This window comes from Excalfactoria chinensis, chromosome 12 (genome assembly GCF_039878825.1).
Source record: "Excalfactoria chinensis isolate bCotChi1 chromosome 12, bCotChi1.hap2, whole genome shotgun sequence".
In the NCBI taxonomy this organism is placed as follows: Eukaryota; Metazoa; Chordata; class Aves; order Galliformes; family Phasianidae; genus Excalfactoria; species Excalfactoria chinensis.
In genome coordinates, this window is record NC_092836.1 from 5,400,629 (window position 1) to 5,416,166 (window position 15,538).

General features: G+C 39.4%; 1 protein-coding gene across 2 annotated transcripts in view; it reads left to right on the forward strand.

The window, feature by feature from the left end:
* SUCLG2 (succinate-CoA ligase GDP-forming subunit beta) overlaps positions 1–14,794 on the forward strand; it is a 101,566-nt gene extending 86,772 nt beyond the window's left edge. Inside the window, exons 10-11 of one of the 2 annotated variants that reach the window (XM_072347059.1) lie at positions 7,687–7,807; positions 12,870–14,794. In XM_072347059.1, coding sequence (XP_072203160.1) covers positions 7,687–7,807; positions 12,870–12,985 — 237 coding nt within the window. In that variant the 3' untranslated portion in view covers positions 12,986–14,794. The remainder of the gene's footprint in view (positions 1–7,686; positions 7,808–12,869) is intronic. The other variant, XM_072347060.1, reaches the window with a different exon arrangement.
* Positions 14,795–15,538: the final 744 nt, after the last annotated feature.

Genomic DNA, 15,538 nt, shown 5'->3' on the forward strand with positions numbered 1-15,538 from the left:
TGGCTTATCTGTGATTGTTTTATGCTCACTCCATCTGTTTCTTAATGTAGCCGTATAACTTCTTTCACAGTTCAGATTTGCTGATTATATCGCTTTGGGGTTGTGGTTAAAACGTTCCACTCTGCTTTTATTATAAGATGCTTTGATAAATTTGTGAAAAGTGTCTGGTAGTTCATTATCAAATAATTATTTCTCTGAAGCCGATTCCTTTTTTTCAAGGCAGAAAATAGGTTAAAAAAAAAAAAAAGTTTACTGAAAATGAAGATGAGAGTTTAGATTTATTTGAGTGAATAAGGTAACGTCGCTGATTTCTCAGGGCATTTTTCCATCTCTTAATTCTAAGGGAAAACAATAATGTTAAATTGCATTTTGTGATTTCACAAGTAGCAAGACAATCGAAAAAGGATGGAGAGCCACTTCGTCAGCCTCTGAGTCACCCCATTTCACAATAACACCGTTCTTAGCTTAGCGTCCTACTTGTCAGGATATTATTACTGGTCATTCATTTTTAACTGTCACTTTTTCTTTCTTTTTTTTTTTTTTTTTTTTTAAGTTTAAATTACTTTAAATAAACCTTGCAAATGATAAGGATCGTCATCCATCTTTCAGCAGTCCTGTTCTCATCTAAATGTCTTCAATATATAATGCCAGGCAGACCGGTTTTCCAAAGAGAAGTTTCTGGAACAAAAGTTCTCACCAATGTGGCAACAAGTCCTTATGGTGGGCTATTGATTTACCTGTTCAGTCATCTGCCAAATGCGTGTACTTCAACAGTGTTAAATGGAAACTGCTGATGTTGGTCAGTACCATAATCAGTGATACAGATAAAGGAACAAACATTCAAGCCCTAACTACTTTGTTATGTAATTTGAGCAGGGGATGCATAAGAATAAGAATTAAATGATGGATATACTGGTTTTTAATGGAAGACCATATCTGCACTGAGTACCATTTGGATCTGGATTGATATATCATCTTCTGACTCCAATAGCAGTCAAAACCCAGTTCCTAGAGCATTAGAAGAGGACAAGTATGTGAGGATGCTTTTTGATGCATGCCCCCTGCTTTCAAGTGATCTTTGATATCCTTGTATTTACCAGCTTTTGCCTTTCTTTCCATGAATATATATGGCTGTATATTCTGGACTCGTGTAAGCTTTTCACATCCACAGTATCCTGTGTCAGTCCTCACAGTAACAGTATTCAGTATTTTAAAAATGACTGAAAAATTGACCATCCCCTTTATTACTGGGTTTTCTTTGCCATCTCTGGCATTGCACGAATGAAGGACTAGGCAAGAAACTTCCCTGGAGGCAGGCAGTGTTGCACCTTGCTCGCTACTTGGGGCCTTCCCTAAATACTGTGTTTCACCTTTCCCTTTTCTAAGACAGAAAGCCTTGTTCTGTTCGCTCGTTCTGTATCCAAGGCTTGTTCAGTATCTTTGTTACCCTTCTTCGTACCTTCCTTAGTTTTACTGTTTCCATTGTGATTTCATTTAAGCGTTAATAGTTAGCTGATTTTATGTGATAGTGATTCAGAATCTAATGAGTGCAGCAGTTTGGGTTTTTGATGACTAGCATGTTGCCATAAAAGAACTGTTTCTAATTATTAGCAGATTTCAGCCGTGTACACGCAGTTCAGTACCCATGACAATGCATTTTTACACTTCTAATTAAGCTTTTGGAATTATAAAATCCCTTTGTAAAAGTTTCCGTTGTCTCAATAAGAAAAGTGTGACCTAGATAGGAGCTTGTGTAGCATTTCATGTTTGTCTGTGTGGGGAATACGTGCCAGAGATGGTTCTCAGGTAAAAAATAGGAAGATCTCATTTTCTCTAGAGCAAAAGATTCACTATTCTTCATGTTTTCTCCCTTGAGGTGGTTACCATCACTTAATATTTTGACGCTCTAGATACGGCATTTCTGTTCTTTCTTTAAATGTACCATTAGAGATGAAGATGGTTGTTGCTACCAGTTCTGAACTTTGAAGTTACTCTCTCAGTTTACAGTAAGGTGCAATGGAGCTGAACTTCATGTCAGAATCACATCTGTGGCCAACAGGCCAAGACAAGGCACACCTGAAGGTCTTCACAGATGCATCGTATGCATTTTTAATTGAAATAGAAATGAAGACTTAAACTAATTATCAGATCAGCGGGTCTGTTTAGTCAGGTTGTTCTGTGGTTATTCATGATTGCAAAATTTAATTGTTTGGGTCGTTGGCCAAGTGTTTGTTAACACCCCCAAATGCACTGAGCAGCACAACTTAGTGTGAACAATTTATCCGACAGCCGCTGTGCTGTGGTTGAGTATTGTGCTCCTTCCATTTTTATCTATCCGTCTTCTCCCTCCTTCCAGGAACATTGCGTTTTTGGAGTTTGAATGATGTAAAATCATTTGGCCTTTGGCCTTTGAACGCATCATAAAGCCCCAGTGAGACGGTGCACAGATCCATCCTGGGGCACAGCATGTCGCTGAGATAGCAGGCACACACAGCCTGTTGTATGACATTGCTCAGATGAGGATCACTGTGCTACATTGTTTTTCAGAAAGCTGATTATTGTTTGTCAGAAATCTGATTTCAACTTCATATGCTATGAATGTTACCGGTAGCACACAGTATAATTTCTCTGAGAAATTAAAAAGTACACGGGCAAAATTCAGCAAATACTGGATCAATTTTAAGAGGCCTTTCCTAGTCTATAAACCACCTTGGGTAAGTGGGTTTGGAGAGTATTTATAACTAATTATGCTAATATGGTGCAGTCAAATAACACCAATTCCCTAAGTGTTTAATGACCAGCACTTTCCAAATATGCCAATGAGAGGGTGGATGGCTGCGTCATATTTTTGCTACAATAAATTCCCTAAATCAGACCTGAACTTCCCTTGGTTCTGGGGGCACAAGGAGAACATTGTTAATCATCTGCAGTGTTGCACCTTTGTGAGATGCAGAATCGATTGTGTGCATTGTTTTGTTCTTGCAGTGAGCAGTCATGGAGGTATTCGTCATCACCCCTTAGTTTTCTTCTGATCTGCATGGGCTCATCCAGGGGCTTGATGTCCCTGAAGCTCAGATATTTGAACAACAGTCAGAACAAATCTAATTTATGCTCTTTTATTCCTTGTACCTGTGATCGTTATCCTCTCACACTGGCACCAAAAATACAGTTGTTTTGGGAACTGCCAGTTGCATTTCAGCCCCCAAATGATGGTAAAAGCTGTTGTCTCAATTCTCAAATATATTTTAGAATAGCACCGTGGCCTCGAGATTTTTCTTTCCCTCTCTTTCCTTATTCTTGTCCCTTATTATTATAAATAATGATTATGCTGGGAGGGTTGCTGTGCTTCCTATCAGTGAAAACATGCCTGCATGGTTGCAGGCACTCCTTTGCCCGCTCTGCCTGTATTCTGAAGTAGGATTAATTAGATCACGTTAACACAGTCGAGAACATGGTTTCTGGACAGAGACTGACTGTTGTCAGGCAGTAGCACAAGCTCAGAAAACATGGCAAGGTTTGCATCTTGTGAAACACACTTGAAGTGTGATCATGTGCCAGGTGCTGCATAGCAGCGATGGCATCGTTGTGATGAGTGTGCCCAGTGTGTGACCCACAGATGGGGAACCCTTCCAGAGGTCTTCTCCAGTGACTTGCCTCACTGAAAAGTAATACTGAAATGAATATTCCAAAGGCTGCCATGCTGGCTGCTGTGGTGTTTGGGAGTTTGAAGGAGACAGTGCACATAGAATGTTTCTGCTCCCAAATGATGTACAGCAACTGGATGTAGTGAGAGCCACACATTTGCTCTCTGTGACACACGCGATCCTCAGGAACCTCTTAAATAAAAGCCCAAATGACAGCATCATGGAAATGCTCACTGTGATTTTCCTGCTTGTCAGCCGGTCCCCCTCCCCCGCCAGAAAATCTGAACCTTTGGAGGATTCATCAGCATTCCTTTCAAGCTGTGATATAACGGTGCGTTATAGTGAATCTTAAACCCTGACCCATTTTAAAACAGTCAAAAACATTCAAAATTGCATGGCATTGGTATTTATTGACTGCAGGCGCTCTTGCTTTACTTTTGGATGACTCATCCTCCTTAATTTTATCACCTTCAGACTTTGAAAATTCCACCCTAAAGATGCAAAATATCACTTTGCCTCTCGTTTCGTAAAGTAAAATAAGAGAGTTCAGCTTTTAAGTAGGAAAAATAACCCTGCTCTTCTCTCCAAGGGGATTTTTGTATTCCCTTTCCACATTGAGCTGCACTGTCCTCTAGTGGGTGTCTGAAGCAATTGTCGCTGTGTATGTGACTTTCGTAGCACTGATGCAGGAGGCTTAATCTTTAATTGCAGAAGAAACATGTGCGTTGCCTGATAAAAGAAGCTAGTAGGTTACAGTAAGATTTCATAACTGGATAAGAGTAAGTAACTATGACTTGAAACAAAAGTGGAGTAATTTAAGGATGTTTAGAAACGTTTGGATCAGTTGGAGCAGAAATGAAGAGCAAAGATGCAAATGTATGCCATCTCTGTTTTGTGCCTTGATGCTGGGAGTTGAAGGTAATCTGCTTTTCTCACTTTGGAACAAATATTTTAAAACTGAATAAATGAATATAAAGACTGGTGGAAAAACAGAAAAGATTAATTGTGCCTTATTAAATTGAAAATGAAGAACTACCTATCCCATTTTATGTGTGTATTTATTTATTTTTTATTTCAGTTTTGCCTGACGGTGTTCTCCTGGCTTTATCTTGTTTAATTTTGGGTGAACTCATGGATTACTTTGGTAAAATAACGTGTTTTTGAGGACACAGATTTAGACCCTGCTGACCAGCGGGACTGGGAGATAGGATTTGTGTTACAACCTTGGGAAGCACTGGAAGCCTCCAGGCAAGAATAAGTTGGCCAACTGCAGCCCATGGATGGACTGTCCTCAATGTGGGTGTGAGCTGCAATATCCCGGATAACAAATCTTGTGACAAACACAGGGTGTTTCAGAGAGTTGCGTATGCTGTTAGCTGATGGAAGAGCTAGGAGTGGTTAATAAATGAATTCAGTTAGCTCCAAGTATAAAGGTGGCTATGTTTTGTTTTCTTTTTTTTCTGGCAAAGCAAAGTATAAGTGAGCTCTTTGCTAGCAGAGCTTTTAATTTGCTGCAGGTGTGGCTTTATTGATAGTTGCTGAGTAGCTACTTTTAAAATAAAATAACAATTTGCACAAGGTCAGAGATTATATTGGTGATTTTACAATAATATTTACAGTTCATTGTGAGTATTCTTGCATCTGTGTGTGCATATAAGGGAAGAAGAGGGCAAGACAGCCCTCACTGGTAGCCACCTGTGCTTGGACTATCTCCAGGTGGTTGTGAAATCTCAGGTTAATGAGTCATGGTGGGGTTTTTCTATGTGATATTTGGGGTTTTGTTAGAGTTGAAGCACCTGCCATTGGTCTGTTACATTTACTTTGTTGGCTTTAGTTGGTTTTTGTTTCATTTTTCCAGTGTCAGGTGTTTAGAGCATGACTGCAGGCTGTGTCTAACCTCATCTGGGCTTGCTTGAATAAAAAGTGGCTGTAAATTAGAACTGTTAGTAGTAAGCAATATAGATTTTATATAGATGTGGCTACACGGTAATATTTCTTATAAAGAGAGGGGAGGCTGTGTCTGTATGTATGTACATACAGCATTGAAGAGCTGTGAAATTAACAGGCAGTGCAGTGTTTGCAAAACCTCATGCTGTACCTGGCATGAAGGCAGCAGTAATGCAGCCCTTACTTAAGTTTCCACCCCTTCTGCTTGGAGCTGGCAGCCTGCAGGTTGTTATCACCGCTGATGGTGACATCTTAATGCTATTGTGGGCTCTTCTCTTTCTCCAGAGGAGTCTATAATTAATTCACATCAGTTGTTTTGGTGAATGGAAAAAGCCCAACCTTTGGATATGCTGGTATCTTGAGTTTCCTCGATAATGTCACTGAAATACAAATTAATGAGGGATACTATTTGGTAGATGTGGTAATAATGCTACCAAGTCTTGTACTGGGCAGTTTACCCTCTTGCTTTTAATCACTTGTTCCATATGCAACAGATATTGAGCACACTGATACTTTACAATTCCAATTAAAAAAAAAAAAAAAAAAGAGAGGTTTTATGTTATAGACTTGAGTAACGTAATGATGCACGTTCTCTGTGCACATGAAATACAGAAAACCTTTTCATCCGTATGCTGGGTCTGAATGTTAAAGTTCTTTCAACTAGAAATGCAAGATCTCGTCCATCTACACAAGCATATATGAACAATGTTCACAAGTTTCAGTGAAGTTAAAGTGAATCTCAGCATCACTGGGACTGATGTGTTGGCTTATTTGGAAGATTACAATAAAACCCAAGATTGAATTCTCCACCTGAATCAGTTTCTTATTGATTGAATCCTTTTAGACTCCTCTCTAATTTAACAGTGTATTTTTATTAAAGTCAAACATACAAACATCAATTATCTGAGCTGCATCTAATTTCCTTCAACATTTTTTTTTCCCTTTGCTGCCAATGGATTAGAAGACCTGATTAGAATTCAGCTTGAAAGCTAAAAAGCAGATCCTTAAATGAGAATGTCTGCATTAGGAATTAAAATATCTGTACTGAGCATAATATCCTCCTCCTTATCTCTAATAATGTAAACACCCTCGGTTAAGTTGATATGTCACATGCCTGATGCAATGTCCATGATTAAGGAGCATGTGTTGGGAAGGGCAAATCAGTGCCTGGGGCTTGTCCTACTGAGTTACATCCCCAGTACATTTCAACATCAAAGCATTTTGCATAAGTAGCTCCCTACCGTAGGGGTTAATGTAACAAGACTTCGAAGGGCTCTGTTTTCCCTTAATGTGTTTTTACACCCCAAGCCCATGAATATTTGCATGTGCACAGGTAGATAGTTGGAGCAAAGCAGAGAAGGAGCCCTGTAAGGTTTCATCATCATTGGTAGCTTCTACAAAGGTGAGGACTTTCTGGGAACACAGTGGTGAAATAAATAGTTGCATCACCATAAAACCCTCGACTGGTGAATGTATGCATTTAACATGACATTAAGGTGTTGGCCTGTGTTTATTGAGGGCAGTGTCATGAGACGCCTTGGAGCTGGGAGCAGCGGAGGGTATTGAGAGAAGTCAGCGATGTGCTCCCAGTGTCACCTTCATTTTAGGGTTGTTGAGCTGACGTTGGAGTTCTGCATTGCACTGAACATGCCAGCGATAAACAGTGGCTTTGCAGTCTGGGTTTTTGGCGAAGGATACAGATCTTTACTATTAGTTTTTACTGTTGCTATCGTTGATTTCATGAAAATCAAACATATCCAGTGTTTCTTGAGCCCCAAACTCTGAAGATTCTTCCAAATCCAAAGTGTAGATTATTTTATCTGTTTCTATGTTAATTTATGAGCAGAAATTCTCCTTTTCTGCCTAGTAGTGTCTTTTATGATGTACATTGCAATGCTGCTTTAGACCAAGGCATTTAATCATTGTTATATACCATAGAAACTATACACTCAAAATTGACTTCTTCAAGCTACAGCCATGAAGCTTCCAACCTTCTGTGAATGAAACTGCCTAACAGAGGGAAGTTTTTACCCTGCTTTGGATCTTTTACACGTGTTTATTAAAGATAATTCTTTCCCACTCTTCTTTCCCACAGGTTGAAGCAATACTTGTAAACATTTTTGGCGGTATCGTGAACTGTGCCATTATAGCCAATGGTATTACCAAAGCCTGCCGAGAGCTTGAGCTGAAAGTGCCTCTGGTGGTCAGGCTGGAAGGTGAGTATTGGTAGTCCCAGACAAAATCTTCTCTCATGTTCACAATATTGTATTTCAGCTTTTGTTGCTTTCTAAGCTCTAAACAAGCAAGTCCACGCTGTGCACACTGTGTTTAATTCTTTATTCGTGGCATGACCTGAGGCCAGTAAACTCTCTTTCCTTGTGTATTTCTATGTCCCTGGTGCACCAGGTGGTGTGCAAAGAGATGAAATTTTGCAATGAAAGCATTATGGTTTTGCTTGTAACATTTGCAATGCAAATAGAAGTGATTTTGATGCAAGTTGCTATTCACTGGAAGGTATTTCCTTTTCATGTGATTTTTGCTGAATGCATTTCTATTATTTCTAAACCTGCAGCAAAATAGTTTTCTTAATTTTTCTCCAATATAATTAAAAGAAAGAGGTTAGAAGTAGTATTTCTGAGAGAGACCTTACTGCAGTGTGTTCTTCAGCCAAGTATTGAAGTATCCAGCTAAAATCCATTAAAAAACTGAGTTGCTACAGGTACTGAATAATTTTTAGAGGAAATCCAGTAAAGAAATAATAAAGAGGTGAGGAAAAGCATTCCTTGGTGGTTACTGGCCCCTCTTCTTTCCTTTGCTTTAAAGGCAGTGGGTATGAATTTCTGTTTCTGATTTCAGAGAAATATCCTGAAGGAAGGAGGTAGATTTCTGCCACTGAATAGACAAAGTGCACTGGCTGAAATCAGCACAGCACTGATATGCTTAAAACGTCTCTTTTTTACTTAAGTAGACTTGGAAAGGTAGAGTTTTTGTGGTCTCTTTAAATATTCATGTTTGGGTGTATATGAAAGGTGCTGCTCAATGGGGTTTGCCTGGAAGAAGGGAGAATCAGGAGAGCTTCTCTCTTGGGGCCCATGACCTTTAGCAAAGCCACATGCTGCTTATGCCCAGAGGTCAAAGCTCAGTCTTTAGCAAGTCCAGCACGTCATTCAATGCAAATATCTTGCACTGGCTGTCTTCCCATCATTACACACTTTTTGCTGGGTTTGGTAATATTTTTGTTAGGCTTCTTGGTCATTCAGTGGATAATGTTACCATGTTTTCTTAGAAAGTTGCGTCCCATTAAAGAACATTCAGCTCTCACCTTTCCATAATATTTACCTCAAAAGTATTTTAATCCTTCCTGTTATTCCTAGTGTTACCTGTGAATTCGTTCTAGATGCTGACCTCTGATGTTTACAGCCTTTAGAAGTCACACCTAGGAGCTTTAGCATGTAACTCCAGCTTTCTCTGCTCCTTAATCACCCAACCCAACTGTGCATGTATTTGGTTCTTTTAATCTTTCCTTGGAAATCAATCCCTCTCGATCCTTAATCATCTTCCTTGTTCTTCTTTGAACTCGTACTGGGTTATCCAAATATGTAATGACTTTGAATTAATAATGAGTACTGTAGAGGTAATAAGACTACCCAAGACTTTTTAAGATAACACTTTACATTTCAAAAGGTGAAAAAGGGACAAGCACTCTTTTGGATTTCCATCTTTCCAATAGAAGGCTCGTGGTTATTTCCGTAAATCTAACAGCTCTGTGACCTGCACTTTAAAGACTCTTTGCCCACATGCGCTGTATTACAAATGTCGTGATGACTAGAGTTTTAATCAGTCAAATCTGCCTTGATTTAGCAGGATTCTGTGGACAAATCTTTGTTCTCAGTTGAATTATAATTACAAGCTGTTTTACCAGTGGATAAAGAAAGGATTACTCTTCTCTTTGAAAATGGTAACTTTACAATTACATGTATTTACTTGCCTTATCAGTAAAGAACTCACCAGCTGAGACATGGGATTATTGTTGTTTGAAAGGCTCACAGACAAACAGAGAAACTGCATATTCTGAATTTTATCTTTTACAGATGTCGAAAACTCGCTTCTGCTGTTTTTATGCAGGGCTTTTTCTTTTCTTTGTTCCCCCCTTTAAAATGTAATGTATTTCAATTAAGGTTTGTGAGAGCAAACCAGTACTGCTGTATGGAAGCCAAAAACGGTTTCTCACGTATGTAGCTCAGTCTTTGATGAAAATAGCAAAGAATAAAAAGAGAATTGTGAATTAGGTGCCTTCTTCCTGTGCTGGAAATTTTCCATTCTCTCTCTCAGCGAATGAATTCTCTGTTTCTCTCATCCTAGGATGAGAAGAACTGGGAGGAATTAGAACTACTTACATGTGGAAACACAGAATCAAACTGGCTTCTATTCAAATGCCTAAATCCCTAGCTTCATATATTTAGCTGTGTATGGTCCATGATCTGTATGTTTCAGCATCTAATGACTTTTCTCTCTTTACTTTCCTATTCAGAAATCTACTAGTGAGATTTCGCTCTGGTTTGTCTATCTCAATCCCAATGGCTTGTCAGCACGAACGTGTGTAGTATCTATTATCAGTGATTTTAGTATGCTGCATTACCAGCCAAGAGTGAAGAATGGGACATTTTGAGGTCACGTTTAGAACTTAAGTTTGTATCCATCTCTTCCGGCATCCTGGCTTTAGGATCCTGCTGGAGTATGATTGGGTGTTTTATTTTTTGTTTTCATTCAACCTGTGCAGTCTCATTACTAATAGCGTGTGCAGATATAATCCTGCAATTCATGGAATCAGGCCCCAATAGAATATTTATTGCAAGGAGCAATGAGTTGAGTAGATTCACTTTGCTAGGGAGAACAGAGATTTCAAGGTGATAGAAATGTAAATGTGCCAGATTACATGTACACAAATATCGAGGTTGTTTCAGAGCCCAGGTTTCCAATGGAATATAAAGTCTTGAAAGTTTATACTGATAAAATTAGAGCTTTCTTGTATTTCTTTGGAGTGTCATTGGTAGTAACATGTGTCAGAAGGAAAAAAAAAAAACATCTTTTTTCTCATCAGAGAGGCATCCTCCTAACAGCAATCAAGTTGCAAAGGTAGAACAAAAACAGAAGCAAAAAACAAATGACAACAAGAGGAGAAAAAACAACAAAAGCAAAGCCCTGCAGCCTTCAGTGCTGTGCATTTTCACTTTCTCAGTGACGGTGCAGATGAAGAGCAAGTTACTTCCAGCAGTCTGCGTTTGGGTTCTGTGTACAGTTCTCTGACACCATCCAGTGGCAGGAGGTTAATGTCAGAACAGAGGCATTGTTTATTTTATTTTAACATCTACTTCAATAAGATGATGCCTTACGTACATTCTTAAATGTTTCCACGTTTCCTGAACACATTAAAACTCTGCTTTCAACAGGACATCATAGCAATTTGCATGCTCTCTGTTCTAAAACAGGATAAAAAGCTTTCATTAAAAAAATGCTGCAAATGAAAGACTTGAAAACTGGCTGTATGGCCTGCATATAGAGCTGTATTTAACAAACAGTGTATGTGACCTTAGTGCTGTGACAGCAGTGAGATGTTTTTAAGCTTCCATATTTTCATGCAAATGCACAAACTCCTCCCTCCCTTCAAGGTGGACTATGTTTCATATTGATTTGGTGACGCATGTTAGACAAGCAGTGTGCAGAGCAGGCAGTGCGGAGTAGAGACAAGGTATTGTTTTATTCACACCTGCTGATGAATTAATATTTGCAATTTGGTGAACAGAGCAAATACTAAGTATGTAGGCATCACAAACAACGTCTTTTTCTATGTGGGAAACTTTCCAGTAAAAATGTCTCCCTGTCTCCATTTGTTCTCCTGATAACACTCGTAGAATCCTATTTGAGAGACTGGTATAATGTCAGGTGTTTAGTGTTTATCACACTTGTATTGAAATTGTAGATAAAGCCTTTGAGACTTTGTGGGGATTGCTGTACAAGTGTAAGAAACTTAATGGGGAAGAGGACCTATGTAGGGTCTTCTGACTTTCATATACAGTTCTTTGCTGGCAATTAGCATCTTTCACTCTACAATGTATAGGATGATTGAAAAACCTCAAACAGTATGATCTTGTTTGAAATATTATGCTCTTCTGTAGGAAAAGTTCTGGACCATTCTGGATGTTACTATGCAACCACATCTCCCTTCTGTCAGAGACTGCAGTTGTCTTTGACCCTCCTCCCCAAGTTGCCACTGTCTCACAGTGTGTGTCCTCTGCAAGTCACTGACCTCTGCGGGCATCACCATCCAACAGTGGACAGATGGGGCCTGTGCCCCTCTTCCCACCACGTCCTGTGCCCATCACTAAGTGCTGGGACTGCTGCTGTGTGGATGCCTTTGGTCTTTCAGTCCAGGAGTGGGAGCCCTTGCTTGGGGACCCTGCTTAGATAGACTGGAATTTCTCTACTTACACTGTGTAAATTCAGACTTTGTTTTTGCCGGACGTTATACAATAAAGAATCCCCCTTTAAAATGAGCATTCTGGAAGTTGTACAATACAGAATATGCTCCTTGCGTGGTTAATAATTAAGGGTGCAATTAGTGTGTAGTTCCTAGTATAATTAGAATTCATTTTGATAGGTCTAGGAATTACAAAGTAATTAAACGTTTTGATGTGGCAAATGAACAAGAAACTTTATGCTCAGGAGAGGGTAGGAATGGTCCTAAAGAGGATTGAGCTGGGGTGTTGTGCATAATTGCTGATGTACTCCAGAAGGGTGGATTCCACCTGCTCAGTGCCTTACCTGACTTGAAGTTCAAAACATCAGTGATCAAAAGTGTCTTTGCTTGGGGAAAGCTCCAGAGAATTAAGATTTTCATCAGTACATGGTCCTTTATACTTGAGGGGTAAGAGTGGATTGTGAATTTCTAAGCATCTTTTAAAGGCCTTGTACGTGGTCCATTATGCACTGCTCTGGCTTGTGGGATCTTTCTATCCCTCTCTGCTGGGTACTGGACTGATCCTCTAATCTTCACAAAGTCCTTCTTGCAGGGAGGGCTGCTATCATATTGCACTGCCTTTCAGAACTCACTGAAGTTGAGTTCCTTCCTCTCAGATCAGTCTAAATCAGTCACTGAATATGGCGTTAAATGGAATATTGCGTACCTTGAAGTGTCAGCACTTCTAATTGAGGTCTAGTAGAAGAGACTCATTTATTCGTTAATGTTAATTACTAATTATAGCCAATGTTTTTCATTAGGAACAAATGTTCATGAAGCCCAGCGCATCTTGAATGAAAGTGGACTCCCTATTACCTCTGCAAGAGACCTTGAAGATGCAGCAAAGAAAGCAGTGGCAAGTGTGGCCAGAAAGTAATTCCTCGAAGATATCTGCAGGGAAGTGTGCGTGTTTTACAAGACATCATTCCTGTTGTCCCTTCGGAGAGGATTGATGGAATTGTCCTTGGCTGTCATCAGCATATGGGGGGACTTTCTTTGTGACAGGTGGCAAACAATAGACTTGCAAACTGGGCCTCACAAATTCTCGCAGTTACTTTTCAATGAAGTATGCCTGCCTTTAGCTTTGATAATTTTTGGTATCAAGAGTTTTATTAATACTTAATTTCGTAAATCTTTTTTCTCCTTTTCTTCCAGAATTGCCACTGATAAACACTGAGAAACCTATTTCGCAGTAGTGTCAATTTTATATTGTAAAGATTCAGCAAACTGATAACGGGTTTATATTTTTATGGGTTTTTACAAGAATGTAAAAAAAATTTGTGCTCACGATATCTATTTTTATTCCAATGAAAGATTCTGTTCTTTTTTCTTCTTCTTTTTTTTAGAAAATACACATTTTGCCTTAAGATGACTTTCTTTTGTAGATTCACAAGTATACCTCACAGTAGAAGAGACCAAGTAGTTGGTCTTTCCTTTCTTATACCATACCTGTAAATAGGTGGAATGTGATTTGTTTTCTAGGTTTTGGAAATGAGGTGCGGTGCTTCTAGGTGTGACCGTGTCACATAAGAGGGTATGTGAGGAGAATGCATGTGTCAGGTAGGAAATGGCTGCTCACTTTTTGGAATAACCACTTTCCTAAGAAGTAAACCACTGCTGTGAGGTTTTAGAATGAGGTGAGATGCTGAAGTGGTCTTCTATCAGGATCATGGAATATTATTAAATTGAGGTATCTTTGCCCCCCCCAAAAACATTTCTGTTTTATTGAGAATCAAACACAGATGAAGTTCTCTAATGTATTTCATTTCTACGATATCAACAAAAAATCTACATTAGAAATGAGTTTCGGTACCCAGAGATGGACTGAAATTTATTTAGTTTCTATATGCTTTTGTAACAGTCCAAATTCAAGCTGTTGGTTACATGAATCATTCACTCGGGGAACAGAAGATGGTACCAATGGCTTGTGTGACTGCAGAAATCAGTGCAGATCCCACTCTGCTCAGGGGCTGCATGGAATCATCAATAAATTGAACAGTGAACAGATGAGTGAGTATTGCGATCAAGTCTTGAAGAGGTTGTAAATGGGGAGAGAGGTTACAATTTGTCTAATAAATTCTTCATTGTGATTTTTGAGCAGCTCTGATCAATACCACGTTCTGCTTAGAAAAATGTAAATAATTTTTTTCTTGGCATTTCCATTAAAACGGTCACATTCGAAATAAATTACCTGCACTCATCTCTGCCGCTTCACACAAATAGCAGAGATAGGCTGCTGTCATCAGCTTCTGTAGCTCTTTTTCTTCTCCTTTCCTCTCTCTCCCTATTGCTCAAGGCAAAACGGAATGGCCATTAGGACAGCAATAAATATGCCACTGGGTATGCACTTAGTGACTGAATGGCACGGAAGGGTGTCGTTAGCAGTTCTTGTGAAGGTGCATGGAAGTGGCACAGCTCTGAAAGAAGAAATGTTTACCTCACCACTATAAATACAAAAGCCACTCTTTTCTGTGTTTTAATACTGGAACTCGAGGCATTCTGTGGGAGAGCTGTTTATGCAATGTTGTCATACACTGTGTATCTACTTTGGGTCCTAACATCATTGTTATGTGTGCATATGATTATTCTGCAAAGATTAACATTATCTACACCAATTGTTTGGTCAAATAAATGTAAAAATGAACCCATTTAATGGCTTTGAAAATACATTTAATTTGGTTTTTTGTATTCTGTGTTCTTCCCTTCAGCATTCTGTTAGAGGTTGATGAAGTGCAACACATAGGAATTTATATTCGCTAATGCAATATACCCTTATACCATCAAAAAATAATCTTTCTCCCATTTCTTATACATAATCCAGTGGCAGTACATGTAAGTTTCATTCCTGTTAAACCATACATGGAATATAATAGTATCATTTTTACTTTTCAGCTGTTACATTGAAAGTTCCCTTAGCTCTGGGCATGTGTTTCTGAATCAGCATGCTGTGCTTCTGCCATGGCACCGCTGGCTTTCTGTAACCAGAGGCATGCTTTGTATGCACAGCTTGCTGTGTGCGGTGCTGTGAACTGGTTTGCTATCACTTGGATGGGTTGTTTCTCTGCGCATGGAAACGTGAGTAGTTGGTTCTGGTCTCCCTTGCTTTTAGTTACATTTCCTGTGGTTTTAGCTGTTCTAAATCACAAGTAATGAAGTACCTGGAAGGGCTACTTTTCTCTTTGCTCTAGCATACAGAGTTGCAGCCTGGCACAAGTGAAGTTTGCTGTCTCCAGCTCAGTGTCCTGCAGGTAGCACTGAAAGATGAAGGGGAGCACATGGGAGAATCGCCCTTCCTGTGGAGAGCAGCAGCGGTGGAAGCAGCAGTGAGTTCCAGTTAATCCCCTCTGTGAGAGTTTAAGGGGGATTTAGTTGCCTTTGGATCTTGAGATTTCAGCCTGTATTAGTAAAGCTCTGTAGGATTGGGCATGTA